The sequence below is a fragment of the Carassius carassius genome, chromosome 20, assembly GCF_963082965.1.
Source record: "Carassius carassius chromosome 20, fCarCar2.1, whole genome shotgun sequence".
Classification (NCBI taxonomy): domain Eukaryota; kingdom Metazoa; phylum Chordata; class Actinopteri; order Cypriniformes; family Cyprinidae; genus Carassius; species Carassius carassius.
Window position 1 is genome coordinate 33,230,532 of NC_081774.1, and position 15,542 is coordinate 33,246,073.

The 15,542-nt window shown below is 39.4% G+C and overlaps 1 protein-coding gene across 1 annotated transcript in view; it reads left to right on the plus strand.

Moving 5' to 3' along the window:
• Positions 1–15,542, plus strand: part of zmp:0000000625 (cadherin-2) — a 111,681-nt gene that overhangs the window by 46,872 nt on the left and 49,267 nt on the right. Inside the window, exon 9 of the mRNA XM_059502611.1 lies at positions 7,665–7,850. Coding sequence (XP_059358594.1) covers positions 7,665–7,850 — 186 coding nt within the window. The remainder of the gene's footprint in view (positions 1–7,664; positions 7,851–15,542) is intronic.

The window sequence follows — 15,542 nt, forward strand, 5'->3', positions numbered from 1 at the left end:
TGCTGGGTTAAAGCAACAGCTCATTGTTTGCATTAAAATATACATGCATTGACACAAAAATTTAGTAATTTTACCATAGTTTCATATAATTTAAAATCTACTGTGTTTCACGGTCAGACTGTAGAACTGTTACTGTTTTGTGTACAAAGATAATCGAAATGCTGGCAAAACATTTTCAGTAAAAAAAAAAAAAAACACTCATGGATTTGAAATAAAAAATAACATTTATAGTGTTTGTGGTATAGGTCTACTGCTGCAGATTGGTTATGCTGTACGAATATGGAGTAAATCATTAGCTAAACTCGAGAGGTTGAAGATCAGAATGTGAGTACTTGTCATATTAACATTTGTATTTGTAAGTTAAAATTTACACACAGCTCTGATGTGAAAGGCTGAATCTTTCAGTTTGCACAGACAGACAATGATCAAAACACCAGTGTTTTGAATTGGAAGTTGTATATTAATAGTTACAAATGTGTAGAATGACATACACAAATGTTAACAACGTGTTTACTTTTGCACTTTACTTCAGTTTCGCTGCACAACATCAAGTCGGCACTGCTACACTTTTTGCAGTATTGGAGAAAAAAAAACTTGGGAGAAACCAGGCTTAGTTCGTGGGCCAGTTCTCCTCTGACCAGACGAAACCAGTAGTTCAATTCCAGGCTGCAGCAAAGTCAGATTGTGCAGAAGAATCATCTGTTTCCTGTGCTCTTGTCCCGGTGGTCGTCTGAGACAAGGTCTTTACAGGGGATCTGTATCTGGGGCTCTAGTTGTCCTGGTCTCCACTGTCTTTCAGGGATGTAGAGGTCCTTTCTAGGTGCTGATCCACCATCTGGTCTGGATACGTACTGGATCCGGGTGACTGCAGTGACCCTCTGATCTGGACACAGACTGGATCTGGTGGCCACGGTGACCTCGGAACAAGAGAGAAACAGACAAATATTAGCGTAGATGCCATTCTTCTAATGATGTAGCCAATGTCAATGTCAATGTCACCTTTATTTATATAGCGCTTTAAACAAAATACATTGCGTCAAAGCAACTGAACAACATTCATTAGGAAAACAGTGTCAATAATGCAAAAATGAGAGTTAAAGGCAGTTCATCATTGGATTCAGTTATGTCATCTCTGTTCAGTTAAATAGTGTCTGTGCATTTATTTGCAATCAAGTCAACGATATCGCTGTAGATGAAATGTCCCCAACTAAGCAAGCCAGAGGCGACAGCGGCAAGGAACCGAAACTCCATCGGTGACAGAATGGAGAAAAAAACCTTGGGAGAAACCAGGCTCAGTTGGGGGGCCAGTTCTCCTCTGACCAGAAGAAACCAGTAGTTCAATTCCAGGCTGCAGCAAAGTCAGATTGTGCAGAAGAATCATCTGTTTCCTGTGGTCTTGTCCTGGTGCTCCTCTGAGACAAGGTCTTTACAGGGGATCTGTATCTGGGGCTCTAGTTGTCCTGGTCTCCGCTGTCTTTCAGGGATGTAGAGGTCCTTTCTAGGTGCTGATCCACCATCTGGTCTGGATACTGTCCTCTGATCTGGACACAGACTGGATCTGGTGGCCACGGTGACCTCGGAACAAGAGAGAAACAGAAAAATATTAGCGTAGATGCCATTCTTCTAATGATGTAGCAAGTACATAGGTTGTTATGGGAAGTGTTTCCGGTTCCGGTTTACCTAATTAATGCAGCCTAAAAATCCTTTAACGGATTTGGATAATAAAAGCATATTAGTATGTTATGTGTATGCCAGGTTAAAGAGATGGGTCTTTAATCTAGATTTAAACTGCAAGAGTGTGTCTGCCTCCCGAACAATGTTAGGTAGGTTATTCCAGAGTTTGGGCGCCAAATAGGAAAAGGATCTGCCGCCTGCAGTTGATTTTGATATTCTAGGTATTATCAAATTGCCTGAGTTTTGAGAACGTAGCGGACGTAGAGGATTATAATGTAAAAGGAGCTCATTCAAATACTGAGGTGCTAAACCATTCAGGGCTTTATAAGTAATAAGCAATATTTTAAAATCTATGCGATGCTGAATAGGGAGCCAGTGCAGTGTTGACAGGACCGGGCTAATATGGTCATACTTCCTGGTTCTAGTAAGAACTCTTGCTGCTGCATTTTGGACTAGCTGTAGTTTGTTTACTAAGCGTGCAGAACAACCACCCAATAAAGCATTACAATAATCTAACCTTGAGGTCATAAATGCATGGATTAACATTTCTGCATTTGACATTGAGAGCATAGGCCGTAATTTAGATATATTTTTGAGATGGAAAAATGCAGTTTTACAAATGCTAGAAACGTGGCTTTCTAAGGAAAGATTGCGATCAAGTAGCACACCTAGGTTCCTAACTGATGATGAAGAATTGACAGAGCAACCATCAAGTCTTAGACAGTGTTCCAGGTTATTACAAGCAGAGTTTTAAGGTCCTATAATTAACACCTCTGTTTTTTCAGAATTTAGCAGTAAGAAATTACTCGTCATCCAGTTTTTTATATCGACTATGCAATCCATTAGTTTTTCAAATTGGTGTGTTTCACCGGGCTGCGAAGAAATATAGAGCTGAGTATCATCAGCATAACAGTGAAAGCTAACACCATGTTTCCTGATGATATCTCCCAAGGGTAACATATAAAGCGTGAAGAGTAGCGGCCCTAGTACTGAGCCTTGAGGTACTCCATACTGCACTTGTGATCGATAGGATACATCTTCATTTACTGCTACGAACTGATGGCGGTCATATAAGTACGATTTAAACCATGCTAATGCACTTCCACTGATGCCAACAAAGTATTCAAGTCTATGCAAAAGAATGTTGTGGTCAATTGTGTCAAACGCAGCACTAAGATCCAATAAAACTAATAGAGAGATACACCCACGATCAGATGATAAGAGCAGATCATTTGTAACTCTAAGAAGAGCAGTCTCAGTACTATGATACGGTCTAAATCCTGACTGGAAATCCTCACATATACCATTTTTCTCTAAGAAGGAATATAATTGTGTGGATACCACCTTTTCTAGTATCTTGGACAGAAAAGGGAGATTCGAGATTGGTCTATAATTAACTAGTTCTTGGGGTCAAGTTGTGGTTTTTTGATGAGAGGCTTAATAACAGCCAGTTTGAAGGTTTTGGGGACATGTCCTAATGACAATGAGGAATTAATAATAGTCAGAAGAGGATCTATGACTTCTGGAAGCACCTCTTTCAGGAGCTTAGATGGTATAGGGTCTAATATACATGTTGTTGGTTTAGATGATTTAACAAGTTTATACAATTCTTCCTCTCCTATAGTAGAGAATGAGTGGAACTGTTCCTCAGGGGATCTATAGTGCACTATCTGGTGTGATACTGTAGCTGACGGCTGAATGGTTGCAATTTTATCTCTAATAGTATCGATTTTAGAAGTAAAGTAGTTCATAAAGTCATTACTGCTGTGGTGTTGGGAAATGTCAACACTTGTTGAGGCTTTATTTTTCGTTAATTTAGCCACTGTATTGAATAAATACCTGGGGTTATGTTTGTTTTCTTCTAAAAGAGAAGAAAAGTAATCGGATCTAGCAGTTTTTAATGCTTTTCTGTAAAATATGTTACTTTCCCGCCAAGCAATACGAAATACCTCTAGTTTTGTTTTCCTCCAGCTGCGCTCCATTTTTCGGGCTGCTCTCTTTAGGGTGCGAGTATGCTCATTATACCATGGTGTCAAACTGTTTTCCTTAACCTTCCTTAAGCGTAAAGGAGCAACTTTATTTAAAGTGCTAGAAAAGAGAGAGTCCATAGTTTCTGTTACATCATCAAGTTGTTCTGAGGTTTTGGATATGCTAAGGAATTTGGATACATCAGGAAGATAACTTAAAAAGCAGTCTTTTGTGTTAGAAGTGATGGTTCTTCCATACTTGTAACAAGAAGTAAAATTTACAATTTTGGCTATATGAATTTTGCAAAGAACTAAATAATGATCTGAGATATCATCACTTGGCTGAATAATTTCAACACCATCAACATCAATTCCATGTGACAGTATTAAATCTAGAGTATGATTTCGACAATGAGTAGGTCCTGAAACGTGTTGTCTAACACCAATAGAGTTCAGAATGTCTATAAATGCTGATCCCAATGCATCGTTTTCATTATCAACATGGATATTAAAATCACCAACTATTAAAACTTTATCTGCAGCCAGAACTAACTCGGATGTAAAATCACCAAACTCTTTAATAAAGTCTGTATGGTGCCCTGGTGGCCTGTATACAGTAGCCAGTACAAACATAACAGGGGATTTATCATTAACATTTGTTTCTTTGGATAATGTTATATGAAGTACCATTACTTCAAATGAGTTATACTTGAAGCCTGCCCTCTGAGAAATCCTGAAAACGTTGTTATAAATTGAAGCAACACCTCCACCTTTGCCTTTTAGACGTGGCTCATGTTTATAACAGTAATCTTGGGGGGTGGACTCATTTAAAATAATGTAATCATCAGGTTTTAGCCAGGTTTCTGTCAAACAGAGTACATCTATATTATGATCAGTGATCATATTATTTACAAAAAGTGTTTTCGTAGAAAGGGATCTGATATTCAATAAGCCAAGCTTTATCATTTGTTTATCCATATTGCATCTGTTTTTTATTTGTTGAACCTCAATTAAATTGTTAATCTTAACTTGGTTTGGACGTTTTTTGTATTTTCTAGTTCGGGGAACAGACACAGTCTCTATAGTGTGATATCTAGGTGAAAAAGTCTCTATGTGCTGAGAATTAACTGACCTCTGTGACGGGAGGCAGCTAGCAGACGGTCGGTTTAGCCAGTCTGTCTGCTTCCTGACCTGGGCCCCAGTTAGTCAAGTATAAACACTAAGACTATTTGCCATATTTCTAGAGAGAAGAGTGGCGCCACCCCAGGAGGGATGAAGACCATCTCTTTTAAACAGGTCAGGTCTGCCCCAAAAGCTCGTCCAATTGTCTATGAAACCTATGTTATTCTGTGGGCACCACTTAGACATCCAGCCATTGAGTGATGACAATCTGCTATGCATCTCATCACCACGGTAAGCAGGGAGGGGACCAGAGCATATTACAGTGTCTGACATCGTGCTTGCAAGTTCACACACCTCTTTAATGTTATTTTTAGTGATCTCCGACTGGCGAAGTCGAACATCATTAGCGCCGGCATGAATAACAATCTTACTGTATTTACGTTTAGCATTAGCCAGCACTTTTAAATTTGCCAAGATGTCAGGCGCTCTGGCTCCCGGTAAACATTTGACTATGGTGGCTGGTGTCTCTATATTCACGTTCCGTACAATAGAATCACCAATAACTAGAGCACTTTCATCAGGTTTCTCAGTGGGTGCATCACTGAGTGGGGAGAACCTGTTTAATGTTTTGATCGGAACAGAAGAGCGGTGTTTTGACCCACGACTACGCTGCCTCACCGTCACCCAGTTGCCCTGCTGCTGGGGCTCTGTTTCCGGAACCGAACAATGTACAGGAATCCCTGAGCTAGACGCATCCAAAGCCGTATCTAGAGCCCTAACATTCTTACTGTCCTCAATTAAAGTTTGGATGCGTGTCTCTAATTCTGAAATCTTCTCTGTCAGCCTAACTATTTCCCTGCATTTATCACATGTGAATCCCTCATCAGCGACAGAGATAGATAAACTGTACATGTGGCAAGAGGTGCAAGAAACAATGATAGGAGAAGCCATTACTCACCGTGCTTGATGAAAATTCTTACTGCGGTTGTTTGATGAACTTGTGAAAAACACTTTAAAAAACAGAGAGTGATAGTAAGATAAAGATTCTAGAGAAAAAAATAAAATAAAAACAGCTACACGGAGCTACAATTTGCTACAGAAGGCCAACAGGAAGTAGAGAAAACACTGTCCAACAGCGACACCCGCAGGCCAATGAAAGAAACATCCAAGTACATCGGGTGTAATGGGAAGTGTTCCCGGTTCTGGTTTACCTAATCAATGCAGCCTAAAAATCCTTTAACGGATTTGGTGTCTGCCTCCCGAACAATGTTAGGTAGGTTATTCCAGAGTTTAGGCACCAAACAGGAAAAGGATCTGCCGCCCGCAGTTGATTTTGATATTCTAGGTATTATCAAATTGAGTTTTGAGAACGCAGCGGACGTAGAGGATTATAATGTAACAAGAGCTCATTCAAATACTGAGGTGCTAAACCATTCAGGGCTTTATAAGTAATAAGCAATATTTTAAAATCTATGCGATGCTTGATAGGGAGCCAGTGCAGTGTTGACAGGACCGGGCTAATATGGTCATACTTCCTGGTTCTAGTAAGAACTCTTGCTGCTGCATTTTGGACTAGCTGTAGTTTGTTTACTAAGCGTGCAGAACAACCAATCAATAAAGCATTACAATAATCTAACCTTGAGGTCATAAAAGCATGGATTAACATTTCTGCATTTGACACTGACAGCATAGGCCATAATTTAGATATATTTTTGAGATGGAAAAATGCAGTTTTACAAATGCTAGAAACGTGGCTTTCTAAGGAAAGATTGCGATCAAATAGCACACCTAGGTTCCTAACTGATGACGAAGAATTGACAGAGCAGCCATCAAGTCTTAGACAGTGTTCTAGGTTATTACAAGCTGAGTTTTTAGGTCCTATAATTAACACCTCTGTTTTTTCAGAATTTAGCAGTAAGAAAATACTCGTCATCCAGTTTTTTATATCGACTATGCATTCCATTAGTTTTTCTAATTGGTGTGTTTCACCGGGCCGCAAAGAAATATAGAACTGAGTATCATCAGCATAACAGTGAAAGCTAACACCATGTTTCCTGATGATATCTCCCAAGGGTAACATGTAAATCGTTAAGAGTAGCGACCCTAGTACTGAGCCTTGAGGTATTCCATACTGCACTTGTGATCGATATGATACCTCTTCATTCACTGCTACGAATTGATTGAGGTCATATAAGTACAATTTAAACCATGTTAATGCACTTCCATTAATGCCAACAAAGTGTTCAAGTCTATGCAAAAGAATGTTGTGGTCAATAGTGTCAAATACAGCACTAAGATCCAATAGCACTAATAGAGAGATACATCCACGGTGTAACTATTAATCTACAACTTCCAATTCAAAACACAGGTGTTTTGATCATTGTCTGTGTGTGCAAATTGAAAGATTCAGCTTTTCACATCAGAGCTGTGAGTGTAAATTTCAACTTACAAATAGAAATATTAATTTGACAAGTTCTCTCATTCAGATTTTCAACCTTTTGAGTTTTGCTACTGATTTACCTTTATATACGAATATGTTGTATGTGAAAACACAAGAGAGAGTATGTGTGAACCTGGTGTGACTCAGCATTTTGCATATTTGCTGACAGTAATAAGGCTAATGATTGAGAGGCAGAAATTTAGCCCTTATTTGCTGCAAGCCATTTAATAATCTGTTTCTAAGGGTAGGAATTATGGAGAGGGTCAAAGCAATGCAAATATTGAGTACTGGAGTGTAGGAACCTTATAATGAAACGAAAGCTGAATTAAAGACATTTTTGCAAATGTAGAAATCCTGACCAGATTATATATATTGACATATAAATATGACATAACATGTTCTCTGTATAAATAATAAAACATAACATTGTGTCTGTCACACACGTTTGTTATGTTATGCAGTTCTTTGGCACGGTACCAGAGAACCAGGTCAACATTATTGTGGCCAACCTGACAGTAACCGACAAAGACCAGCCCAACACAGGAGCATGGAAAACCATTTACAAGATAACAGCTGGTGACCCCATGGGCCATTTCTCTGTGCCCACTGATCCCGTTTCTAATGAAGGCCTGGTGACTGTCGTCAAGGTAGGAAAATACTGAGCACTGTCACATTTGAAAGAACACAGTTGTGAAACAACTAAGCCTGCAGTCAGGGCCGACTGTCTGTCCCCCCCCCCCCCCGGAAAAAGCAACTCCACTGTTATTCCACAGTTATTCATTTTTTATTTTAAATGTTCACACAACAACTCTTTAAAAGCAACAACCTGAAGGATACAGTAGAAAACAATAGAGAAGCATTAAGATCTCAGTTATAGTGTTTTCGTTTTAGGTTTGGCAAAGTTAGAAAAGATTGTGGGCTATTTACACAAAGAGTGGGTATACGGCGTATACCTGCGTATCACGTAGACTACTCCACTGATGTAACACAGCATGTTGTTGCTGTTAGCTCATAGCCTACCGCAAAAAAGTTCCTTTGGTAAATTGATATAATAATAATAATAATAATGCATTTTATTTACTGTTAAGGTGTAAAAAGTTGTTGGTCATCCTCGTCTTTATCTCCTCCGGGTAGGCTGTGAGCTTGATGATATAGTCTACATAAGTTACCTTTGCTTTGGGCCCGTTTTTCTTCCTCCTCCTTCCTTCGTTTTCAGAAAGCCGATCCCGATGGCTTGGGTGTTCTTTTCATCATAAAAGATTATATATATATATATATGATCATTTATAGCCTACAACCGCCAAGGGTGGGGGGCTTTTACCCCATCATTTAAAGCGCTAAAACCAGCTGTCAGATGTTTTCGCGCCACTCCCGGTTGCTGAGCAACGCGTGTGAGTTTGACAGCTGCCTGTCAGAGTGACTCCGTCGTTTTTTAGGATTGTAAATCTAGTAAAAGAAATATACAAGCAGTGTGTGGACAGTGCACGGTAAAAGTGTACAGCGTGTGCGCAGCTTTCATAATACGATACATACATTTAATTAACTTTTTTTTTTTAATTCTGCAATTTTGCGCCCCATCCAGCAGATGGCGCCCCAGGCGACCGCCTGTGTCGCCTGTCGGCAAAGCCGACCCTAGCTGCAATAAAAAAACTGAGCAAGGACGAAAGGTTGCAAGACATTATAACTATCCCATATGTCTTTTCAACGAGTTGCTCTCGGTCATAACAAGATTAGATGAGCAGCTTTTCTAATTTTTTGTGTTCTCTGCAGAAATGTATGTTTGACAGTACACTACAGTATAGAACAGCAACTGTATATTTTACACAGTCCACTAAAAAACTTCACACAAAATCAAGCTGCAAATGGACACAAGAAGGAGTTACTAATAAAAGATGTGTGGACCAGGTGGAATTATGCTCTGCTGAGAAACCAACACCTACTGAGAAAGGCACTGACTACAGACGGCTGATATGATGGTATAAAACACTGACTGACTGCATAGATGATGCTGGAGCCTGCAGCTGTTGTGTGATAATGACACACAGCAGCAGAACATCACAGCAGAACATTAATGAAGATTGTACAGTTCGACCAATATTGGATTTTACTGAGATCAATTTGTTTGGACCACACTAGCCGATACCGATTAATCAACCAATAGTTTTTAGAATGGATACTGAATGAAAATTAAATTGTGTTTTACTATTAAAAACAAACACAAAAAACAGTATTGAACCATAATTAGTAAATTAATAAAAACATTAATATTAATTATTACACTAATCATTGACATTAGTAAATGTAACAAGGAACAATAATACAACCTTAATGGTACAAATGGACTCTTATTGTAAAGTGTTAACATCTCATTTCAACAGTCATGGCCATCTTTAAATATCTACACAAGGGCCATAGCATTGATATGAATATTGTATGTATTCACTCACGCATTATTTGCTTCTATTTAGAACATTTGATGATTATCTAATCAAAATAAAAATGTCACACTAGGCAAAAGTCCAGCGCTGTGCAGACAACTACATACACACACACACGTGACACATAGCATTTAATTCAAGAGGCAGTCTAAAACAGTTTATTTAATCACCAAATGGGCAAAAGTTTACTTCAAGAATAATCAGTGTGGCATAGATAAGTTTGAAGTTTGGTGTTTTTTTTTTTTTTTAAAAGGGAAGATAAAGCACAATCTGTAGAGCCGCAGAAAGAGAAATGTTTTGCTGAAAAAATCCACAATACAAAATCTTCCAGCCCAGAGTGAAGTCATTATGTACAGTGCATTAAAGGCACAACATGTACGATTTTTTTATTAACATATCCAAAAACCTCTAGAGCCGTATTATATATTTTGCTGACTTGTGTACTTGCATTATCCCAAATGTTTCAAAGAATGTTTATATCCAGAGAATAAAGCAGTTTAACTAGTGCAAGCAAGCAAGCAAGCCAGCAAGCAACTTTATTTATATAGCACATTTTTTAAACAACAGACGCTGCCCCAAAGTGCTTTACAAAATTAATAACATTAAAATCATACAATAAAATAAACATATCTTATTCGAAAGCTAATGAAAACAAATACGTTTTTAAATAGGACTTAAAAGTTGTTACCGATGGAGGTGACCTCACATGGAATGGGAGACTATTCCAGAGTTTGGGACCTACTACAGAAAAAGCATGATCTCCTTTTGATTTTAGATTACAATGAGGGACCTTTAAAAGCCATTGATCGGTAGACCTAAGGACTCTAGAAGGAGAATAAGGAACGATAAGATCACTGATATACTGGGGTGCAAGGCCTGACAATTCTGAATTTGACCGGAAGCCAATGTAAGGATTGCAGTACAGGAGTAATATGGTCTCTCTTTCTCACCCCCGTTAACACTCAGTAAGCGGACAAGCAAAGTCTGGGGAAGACCAATATATAGAGAATTACAATAGTCAAGCTTAGATGTGATAAAGGAGTGAACCACAATTTCCAAACCCTTACTGGATATAAAATGCTTTACTTTAGCAATTGATCTCAGGTTAAAAAAGCTACCTTTAACGACGCCACCAATCTGTTTCTTAAAGTTAAGTGATGAGTCCATAATAACCCCTAAACTCTTTACATGGGGGATAAGGATCCTAAATAATCAGGAAAGGTAGGTGAGACGGGAGAGCCTACAATTAAAACCTCAGTTTTACTCTCATTTAATTGCAGAAAATGGCTAGATAGCCAGGGTTTAATGTCACTGTAACATTCCTGTGCTTTGTCCAGTGAACAGGTTTTATCTAAGCTCACAGGAAGGTAAAACTGGAGATTGTCTGCATAACAGTGATATGAAATACCATAATTCCGAAAAAAATAGTGCTTAGAGGAAGCATGTAAAGAGAAAACAGCAACGGTCCCAAAATCAACCCCTGAGGGACACCACAGACTAAAGGGGCCAATGTGGAAGAGAAGTCTCCCAGATTCACTGCAACTGTCCTGTCTCTTAAATATGATGCAAACCACCGTAGAGCTATACCATGCACACCAACCCAACACTCCAGATGATTGAGAAGAATTTCATGGTCTATCGTATCGAAGGCAGCACTCAGATCCAATAAAACCAGAACAACATGTGATCCAGAGTCCAACGATAATAATATATCATTAGTGACCTAGAGCAGTGCAGATTCTGTGCTATGACAGGTCCTAAAGCCCGACTGGAATGTGTCTAAAATATCATAAGTATTCAGATATGAATATAGCTGTGAATAGACCACATTCTCTCTTGGAAATAAAAGCCTATTTAGAAATTGGCCTATAGTTGTTATAGACTGTATGATCCAAATTAGGTTTTTTTAACAAGGGATGAAGAATTGCATGTTTGAAACTGTTAGGTACTACTCCACTCATCAAAGAGCTGTTAGGCTAGAACTCCCAGTAGAGAAAACATCTTTAAAAAGATGAGTAGGTAGAATGTCCAGTCTGCAACCTCCGTTCATTTTACAGACAATATCTGCTAGCTGCGCTGATGAAACTGGTTCAAAGTTTGAAAAAATATTAGACAGCGCAGGATTAATTGATGAACAGGATTGGAAAGATACAATTTCACTTCTGATCTTCTAAATTTTTTTAGTAAAAAACAATACAAATTCTTCACAAGTTTCTTGTGTGGCATCTCTCATGACATTCCTTGGGGGTGGGGGGGTAGGGGTTAAAATAGAATCAATTGTGTTAAACAGTACTTTTGGCCGGTTTACATTATCTGAAATTACCTTAGAGAAAAATTTCACTTTTTCTTCCTTTACTACTTTCTGATAGTAAGCCAAAGAATTTTTTAACATTTCAAATGAAATTTGAAGTTTATATCACTTCCACTTTCATTCAGCTTTTCTACATTCTTGTCTAAGAGTGCGAGTTACATTATTTAGCCAAGGTTGAGAGATTCCCTTGTGTTTCTTTAGTTTAAGAGGGGCAAAAGTGCATGACTTAGTAAAAACCTTAACCTGCACTTCAGTGTCCTCTCCATAGACTTTGTCTGTAACATGAGATAAAAAAAATTCTGAAAAAAAGTTTGCAGTTGTAGAATTGATGGACCTAGCATAATGTAAAGGCTGAGAAGAGATTGGATAGATCTAAGAACAAACATCATCGAATACCACTGAATAATGGTCAGAAATACCTACATCTGAAACTTCCAAATTTGATACAGAAATACCAAATGATAACATAAGATCTAATGTGCGACCTTTCATATGAGTAGAACCAAAGACATGTTGTGTTAAATTAAAAGTCTCAATAAGAGAAAGAAATTCATTAACCAATGGCATTGATGGGCAGCATAAATGGACATTAAAATCCCCAAGGACCAAAAGTTTATCACAGCGAGACACCAAACCAGAGAGAAAATCTGAAAATTGCTGGATGAAATCCTTATTCAATTTGGGCGGTCTATGTACCAAAGCACAGAAAAAAGAATCCAGAGTATCAATCTTTAGTAACTGTACCTCGAAACTCGAGTAGGTTTGTGTGGATAGTAGTCTGCATTTAAAAGTGTTACGGGAAACAGTGGCAACACAACCTCCTCGTCCTGCGGTCCGAGGAGAGTTCAAAAAGTCACAGCCTAGTCACACCCAAAGCCATCTGATCACCAGGATTCAACCAAGTCTCAGTAATAAACAAAAAGTCCAGCGAACGTGACATCATAAAATCATTCAAAATAAAGGCCTTGTTTGATATAGAACGTGCATTTAAGAGACCCATTTTTATGGAGGAGATTTCAGTCTTTTCCAACTGGACACTGGCAGTGTATTTTAACACGCTAAGATTGTTTACATTAACACCCCGTTTTCCGTCATTTAGATCATTCAGTTGATGGCGACGAAAAGACCAGATGACTGGAACATGACTGTCAGAGGAAGCCATCTGAAAACTGCTATAACAGCGGCGTGATCCACGATGCACATACCGTGGTCCACGCATAATTCCCAGGGCTGCACACTGATTATAAGCTTCGACTGGCAGGCGGTATGAGGATTTTAAACATAGCAAGTCGGATGATGAATAGTATAAAGCCATATCGAAGATAAAACAATGGTCTGAGTATGCAGGCAGACAGAGAAAATCTGATTGAAATTGACGATGATCAGCAGGGAGAGTCAAACACATCAAGAAAAACAACAGGGATAACACTTACATTTTCCGCTTGCAAACCAGAGTTAGTAGTGGACATTCAATCCTACCATGGACGAACAAAATACAGGAATCAGGTGTTATTAACCTGGTGTGTGTCCTTTCATGAAGATCTTGACAAGAACGGCAGTAAAAAGACAGTTGCATAGTTTCCAAACCATAAACAGAAGACCGGAACAAGTTGATATAAGCCTGTTGCGCTTCCTTCACAGGAAACAGCAGAATAAACAGGATATAAGTTTAGTCTCCAAACCTGTGAGGACAGTCCTTTTTCAACTCCTTTTAAATTCTTAAAATTTGTGTAAAGATTTACAGAAAAAAACATTTAAAACTTTAAAAAAAAGTCTAAAAATGCCGGAGAGCAACGACAGATACACACGCCAGCGTTCACTCAGACCGGAAGTGAAGTGACACGGACTGTGTCCATAGTGTTATTGTGTCACCTGCCAATGACATCATAACCCCTCGATTTCTGTTCATTTTGTTTTGTAGAAAACATGGAAACACCAAAGACACTTTAATATGATGTGTGTTTTAATAGACTGGTGACGACCACACAGAGTAGCATTATAACAGAAATCTCAAACGTATCTAGCATGATAAAACAGAATTGCTTTACCCCCATACTTACTCGACTGTGGCATAATAAAAGCTCTGCTGGTTTCGAGCCATGTGTCACACTCGATCAGTGACCTTGTTTTGCTTCAACGGCTTTCAGCCTCACCCTGCTTTATTTTACAATCTTAAGAAATATTAGCTCATCCATTAACATGATTTCTGCCAGAGTCCCATCGGATTGCATCAGTTTTGGCGATGAAGACCACTTTTCCCATGATTCCACACTCAGTCATGGTGTCATCAAACTATGCCTTTGATTCTTTGTTTTGTTTTGTATACCCACCCTCCAGCAGCAAAAAAAAAGGCAGGGGCGGGGCACCACCACTATATAATGTGCTGTATTGGAGGCATAAACTCAAATCTTCCTCTTTCACGTATCCTACTGAAGACAGCTGTAGAGAAAACACAAAATGACAGATTTCCCTCTCGGCATTCCAGCATCCCGAATGTTTGCACACTGTGTTCGGGATCCATCAAGGCCCTGGACACCCACGAGTTCTGCATCTGTTACCTGGGTCTTGCCCATGCAGAGGCAGCACTCATCGGGTCGGGCTGCCCGCACTGCAAGGAATTCTCAGTGTGGGTGCATAGGGCTCGGAGGAACATTCTCTCTGCAATGTCACACTGCCGCCAGCGAGCCACGCAGAATGGTGCAATTCACCAAGGATGCAGACAGGAGGGCACTGCTCAGCATTCCTGTATCTTCATCTGGCGTATTTGAAGACGCAGTGGTGGCTATCACGGAGCATTTCTCAGAGGCACAGAAATGCTCTGAGACGATGAGTCATTTCCTACTGTGCCCGGCTGAGGACACCAAAGGAAAGGCGTCACGGCTTCCTTGGTGGTTGCAGGTGACTACGAAAATGTCTGTGTTGTGGATATTCAAAATGCAATAAAGTCTGTGACACCCTTACAAAAAGAGCACCGCACCCGCAGACCACCCCGGTTCAATGGCGTGGTCATGTCGATAGTTCTGGCACACAACGAGCAGGTTCTGATGCAAGAAATTCTCCCCGCGAAATGCATGATAGAAGTGGTCCTGCTGAGTGAGAGAGAGAGCAAGTTTTACAGCCAGTACTATGTCATTCCTAAGAAAGATGGTGGTCTCCGTCCAATATTATATTTGAGACACATTATCCATGCGTTATACAAATGCGTTTACAAAATGACAACGCTAAAGTAAATACTTGCGCAGATTCAACCCAGACATTGGTTTGTTTTGTCGGAACTGAAAGACGCATATTTTCATATCCAGATTGCCAGATCCCTCGTAACAGGTGCATTATGAGATTTGTGTTTGAAGCATATCAGTTCACTGTCATGCCATTCAGGCTAGCATTGGCACAACATACGTTTACGAAATATGTGGACGCAGCACTTTCCCCTCTGAGAGCGATCGGAATGCACATATTAAATTATTTGGATTATTGGCTGGTCTTGGCCCATTCAGAGGATGTGGTCAACAGCGACAAATGCGCTCTGTTACGTCACCTGGAGAGTTTGGGTCTCTGTATAAAGTAACAAAAAATCTTGTTATGCCCCA